The sequence below is a fragment of the Clupea harengus genome, chromosome 9 (assembly GCF_900700415.2).
Source record: "Clupea harengus chromosome 9, Ch_v2.0.2, whole genome shotgun sequence".
NCBI classification, from domain to species: domain Eukaryota; kingdom Metazoa; phylum Chordata; class Actinopteri; order Clupeiformes; family Clupeidae; genus Clupea; species Clupea harengus.
This window is the reverse complement of record NC_045160.1, coordinates 26,609,028-26,614,027: the sequence shown is the minus strand read 5'-3', so window position 1 is coordinate 26,614,027 and position 5,000 is coordinate 26,609,028. Positions and strand designations below refer to the sequence as shown.

Below are 5,000 nucleotides of genomic sequence, written 5' to 3'. Positions count from 1 at the left end.
AAAAGAAAAGAAAAAAGAAAGTCAGATGGGCCACTATTCTCAGGCGGTGTTATGTGTGTGTCTCTGTGTGTGCGTGTGTGTGTGTGTGTGCGTGTGTGTGTGTGTGCGTGTGTGTGTGCGTGTGTTATGTTTCCTGTCTGAAACAGGCTGAGTGGTTACTGACATGCTAATTTTAGCGTTTCCATTCCATAAACAGCATTCCATCTCATCCCTGCCAGGCGCGGAGCGTAAGAAAATATCCCCGAATGATGATAATGATGATGAAAATTGTTTGTAAAAGCCCACGCTGACAGACGGATAGGTGACAAGCCGTTCCTCTCGTCCGGCTAAATGGCCTCAGACCCTGGGAGGGAGGGGGGGGGGGGGGGGGGAGCTGGCCAACTCACTGCCTATTATGGAGAAGGAATTCCCTGTCAGATTAGACAGGTCTGAGGTAAGACATGCCGGTGAGGCAATGCTTTAGTAATGTAGCCTCACACACATACACACACATACACACACACACACACACAGACACCTATCAGGCAATGGATCAATCATTTCTCTGGCTACAGTGCTCTAGTTTGTATGTGTGCATGCTTATATATATATATATATATATATATATATATGTGTGTGTGTGTGTGTGTGTGTGTGTGTGTGTGTGTGTGTGTGTCCCAAGAGAGAATAATAGAAAAAAGGAACCAATTCCAAGGCTTTCTTACACTAATAGCGTTTGTTCATCTAAGGGGGCGTGTTGCATAACGTACGTGTGGTTGTGTGTTATTGCTTGTTGCACTCTACTGGAATGTGGTAGCAGCTGTGCAATGGTACCCAAGTTATATTGTTATACTGTAGCATTTTGCATTTCCTTTGGGATCAATCAAGAATCAATCTATCAATCTGTCTTTCTATTTGTCTATCTAATTATATTATGGCCAGTATTTCAGCAGCCTAACAATACGTCCTAGATTTGTTTTTGTGATTACTAACCAGCAAAGTCACTCCCTGAGCCTAAAGTAGTGGTTCTCAAACTAGGGGTCGGGAAATGATCTCGCTGCCCTGTGCATCAACATATTAGGCTTTGACATGCTGTATAGTCTATCGGAAATGGTGTTTTCTACATCAGGGTGGATAATGAAAACTAATATTGTCTCAGCAAGCAAGTCTCATCATTCAAGATGAAACTGAATTTAGACCTATAATATCCTGTCAAAATGTGTGGGGGGTCGCGAGACTTGGCAAATAGATTTTATGGGGTCCCCGGACAAAAAGTTTGAGAACCACTGGCCTAGAGGACATGTTGCAGGAAGCAGACATATTGCCGTGTCTTTGGAGTTGGTTATGAGAGGTGTGGAGTCTGTTATGAGGGGTGGAGTATGTTATGAGAGGAGAGGGGTGGAGTCTGTTATGAGAGGGGTGGAGTCTGTTATGAGGGGTGGAGTCTGTTATGAGAGGAGAGGTGTGGAGGGGTGGAGTCTGTTATGAGAGGGGTGGAGTCTGTTATGAGGTATGGAGTCTGTTATGAGAGGTGGAGTCTGTTATGAGAGGGGTGGAGTCTGTTATGAGGTATGGAGTCTGTTATGAGGGGTGGAGTCTGTTATGAGAGGAGAGGGGTGGGGTCTGTTATGAGGGGTGGAGTCTGTTATGAGGGGTGGAGTCTGTTATGAGAGGAGAGGGGTGGGGTCTGTTATGAGGGGTGGAGTCTGTTATGAGGGGTGGAGTCTGTTATGAGGGGTGGAGTCTGTTATGAGAGGGTTTGATGGGTACAGAGGCCTGAGAGTACAGGTGGGTAGTACAGATAGGCTGTACAGGTGAGCTTACCTAAGTTGGTTGGGCACAGGGTGCACTCGTTGATGCCCCATGCTTTGCCGATGCCACGGCAACAGGTCTCCTGGCTCCTCAGGCCTGGCAGAGGGGAGCTGCACTGAGGGGCAAAAAAACAAGGAGGGTTATAGATCTGACCACACTGGGGCAAATCCACACTACACCACACCACACAGGGGCAACTCTACTCCACACCACACCACACAGGGGCAACTCTACTCCACACCACACCACACAGGGGCAACTCTACTCCACACCACACCACACAGGGGCAACTCTACTCCACACCACACCACACTGGGGCAACTCCACTCCACACCACACAGGGGCAACTCCACACCACACCACACAGGGGCAACTCTACTCCACACCACACCACACAGGGGCAACTCCACACTACACCACACTACACTGGGGCAACTCCACACCACACCACACAGGGGCAACTCCACACCACACCACACAGGGGCAACTCTACTCCACACCACACCTCACAGGGGCAACTCCACACCACACCACACTGGGGCAACTCCACACCACACCACACCACACAGGGGCAACTCCACTCCACACCACACCTCACAGGGGCAACTCTACTCCACACCACACCACACAGGGGCAACTCCACACCACACCACACAGGGGCAACTCCACACCACACCACACTGGGGCAACTCCACTCCACACCACACCACACAGGGGCAATTCCACACCACACCACACTGGGGCAACTCCACACCACACCACACAGGGGCAACTCTACTCCACACCACACAGGGGCAACTCTACTCCACACCACACCACACAGGGGCAATTCCAGACCACACCACACAGGGGCAACTCTACACTACACCACACAGGGGCAACTCCACACTACACCTCACAGGGGCAACTCTACTCCACACTACACCTCACAGGGGCAACTCCACACCACACCACACCTCACAGGGGCAATTCCAGACCACACCACACAGGGGCAACTCTACACTACACCACACAGGGGCAACTCCACACCACACTACACCACACAGGGGCAATTCCAGACCACACCACACAGGGGCAAATCCAGACCACACTACTCCACACATGCATTCTCTTATAACTCTCTCAAATGTGTTCTTTAACTGCATTGTAAGTTGCTTTAGATAAAAGCATTTCCTCAATAATTAAATGTAAATGAACAAAAGATTAATTCGGGATTTAATAGAATATGTACGTAAAACAGACTTGTACAAACCCCGAAGGTATTTGCAAGTAAACAAATTATATTGTATGCCCTGTATCTTTCATGAATGATATACAGCGCCGTTCCGAAACGGTTTGACAGCATTCACACCACATGCATTCTCTTCTAACCACTTCTCTCTTGTTTCCTCGGACGTTAGGACCCGTGGTTAGACCACGCAGAGGTTGTTGTGGAATCATTCGCCGATGGAAATCAGTCATTCCTCTGCCGACGGTTTTATGGGCTAACTCGGCTGTGTAAACATTCGAGCCCAGAGACCAACAACAACAACAGCAGAGAAGCAGTCACATAACTGCTGCAGTGTTTACAGAGTAAGCCTTTAATGAGAGAGGCTTAGCCTCTCAATAGCCACTCATAAAACAATATGAAATCAAATAAAACACGCTATCTCAGCCTAGGCTCTGAGTCACCCAATCCCCAAAAACACAAGGAACATTTGAGGCACATTGCGTCCCGTAACGATGTGTGTGTGTTGTGTGTGTGTGTGTGTGTGTGTGTGTGTGTGTGTGTTTGTGTGTGGTGTGTGTGTGTGTGTGTGTGTGTGTGTGTGTGGTGTGTGTGTGGTGTGTGTGTATGTGTGTGTGTATGTGTGTGTGTGTGTGTGTGTTGAATCACAGCACGTCCCCTAAATAACCTGTCAACAAGCTCTTCTCTTCTCCTCAGCTGAAACAATAGCCCCTTTAAGCACATGTCCATGTGAAATAATGACGGGCGTAACGAAGCACAGACAGCGCTGGCTGGATGAGTGTGTCACGGAGTGGCCTTGGGATGCTTGGCCATGGCCACACACACACACACACACACACACACACACACTTCCTGTCCGTCACTCAGGTCTGCGTGAGTATGAGAAGCACTCCTAGGCTTCGGTCCTGGTTCTCCTACATTTGATTACATTGGTTTCTATACTGAACAGAACTAGTTCATAGAATAGTTCAGTCAAGGCACGAGCCGGCAAGCTATGAATTCGGCATAACTTTGGCTACGGATATGGATTTGTGAGCATGGAGAAATTGTAGGGTGTTTCATTTCAGCTCATGAAGCACGGGATCAAAACCCAACATGTTGCATTGAAGGACTTCATGACTGAAGGACAGCCACATGTATCACACGGAGGTCTGAAGACAACCATGTAGGTCACCGGCTAAAATGTGAATGTGAATGGTTAGATGGTAAAAATACTTACCCACACCAGAAACAAGTGGGTGGCATGGTAGGCATGGTAACCCTTTACTTCAACGCTGTGTTATAAGACTGACATAACCATGTCATAGACCTATTATAGCACACATCCTCACACCCTGGACAGTTGTTCGTACCATTACCAGTCATTCTTTCAGATGCTATAACAGCTTATATCACATGCTACTGAGCTGTTGTAGCCTCACACATTTAGGAGGCTGTCATGAGCTGTTGTAGCCTCACACATTTAGGCTGTTATGAACATGAAAGATAATGCTTTACATTTTAGAACATTGATTCTTTACCACTTATGACAGGATCTTACACAACATATTTCTGACATGGTTATGTTAGTCTTATGACAGGATATGAGATCTCACACAACATATTTCTGCCATGGTTATGTTAGAATTCAGGTAAAATGTTATACAGATGATAGAAAAGATGGAGAGAGAAAGGCGAGGAGAAGGTCATGACCTCACCTGTCCATTGCGGACCTCCCTGAAGCAGTACTTGAACCCAGAGGCCTCAGTATAGGTGGAGGCTCCACGGACGGTCTGCGCCCGCACCTGGGGGGGCGGAGCCTCAGCCCTCTCCCCCGGCAACACGCCACTGCGGGCCCCTGAGACCCCCGACGACCAGGTGACCGTCTCGGAGCGCTCGTGAGACGTGGGCCCGTAGCCCACCTTCAGCACCTGGTGGATCTTCACGCTGGCCTCTGGAGGGTGCTGCACGCGCACCTTCACCATCCCCCCCGCTCCTGCAC

General features: G+C 48.8%; 1 protein-coding gene across 2 annotated transcripts in view; it reads right to left on the bottom strand.

The window, feature by feature from the left end:
* The window catches only part of LOC105899717 (latent-transforming growth factor beta-binding protein 4), a 58,708-nt gene that overhangs the window by 53,686 nt on the left and 22 nt on the right, over positions 1-5,000 (bottom strand). For both annotated transcript variants that reach the window (XM_031573968.2, XM_031573967.2), the window contains exons 1-2: positions 4,717-5,000; positions 1,804-1,906 (exon numbers count right to left, since the gene is read on the bottom strand). The exon at positions 4,717-5,000 is cut by the window's right edge. In XM_031573968.2, coding sequence (XP_031429828.1) covers positions 1,804-1,906; positions 4,717-5,000 — 387 coding nt within the window. The remainder of the gene's footprint in view (positions 1-1,803; positions 1,907-4,716) is intronic.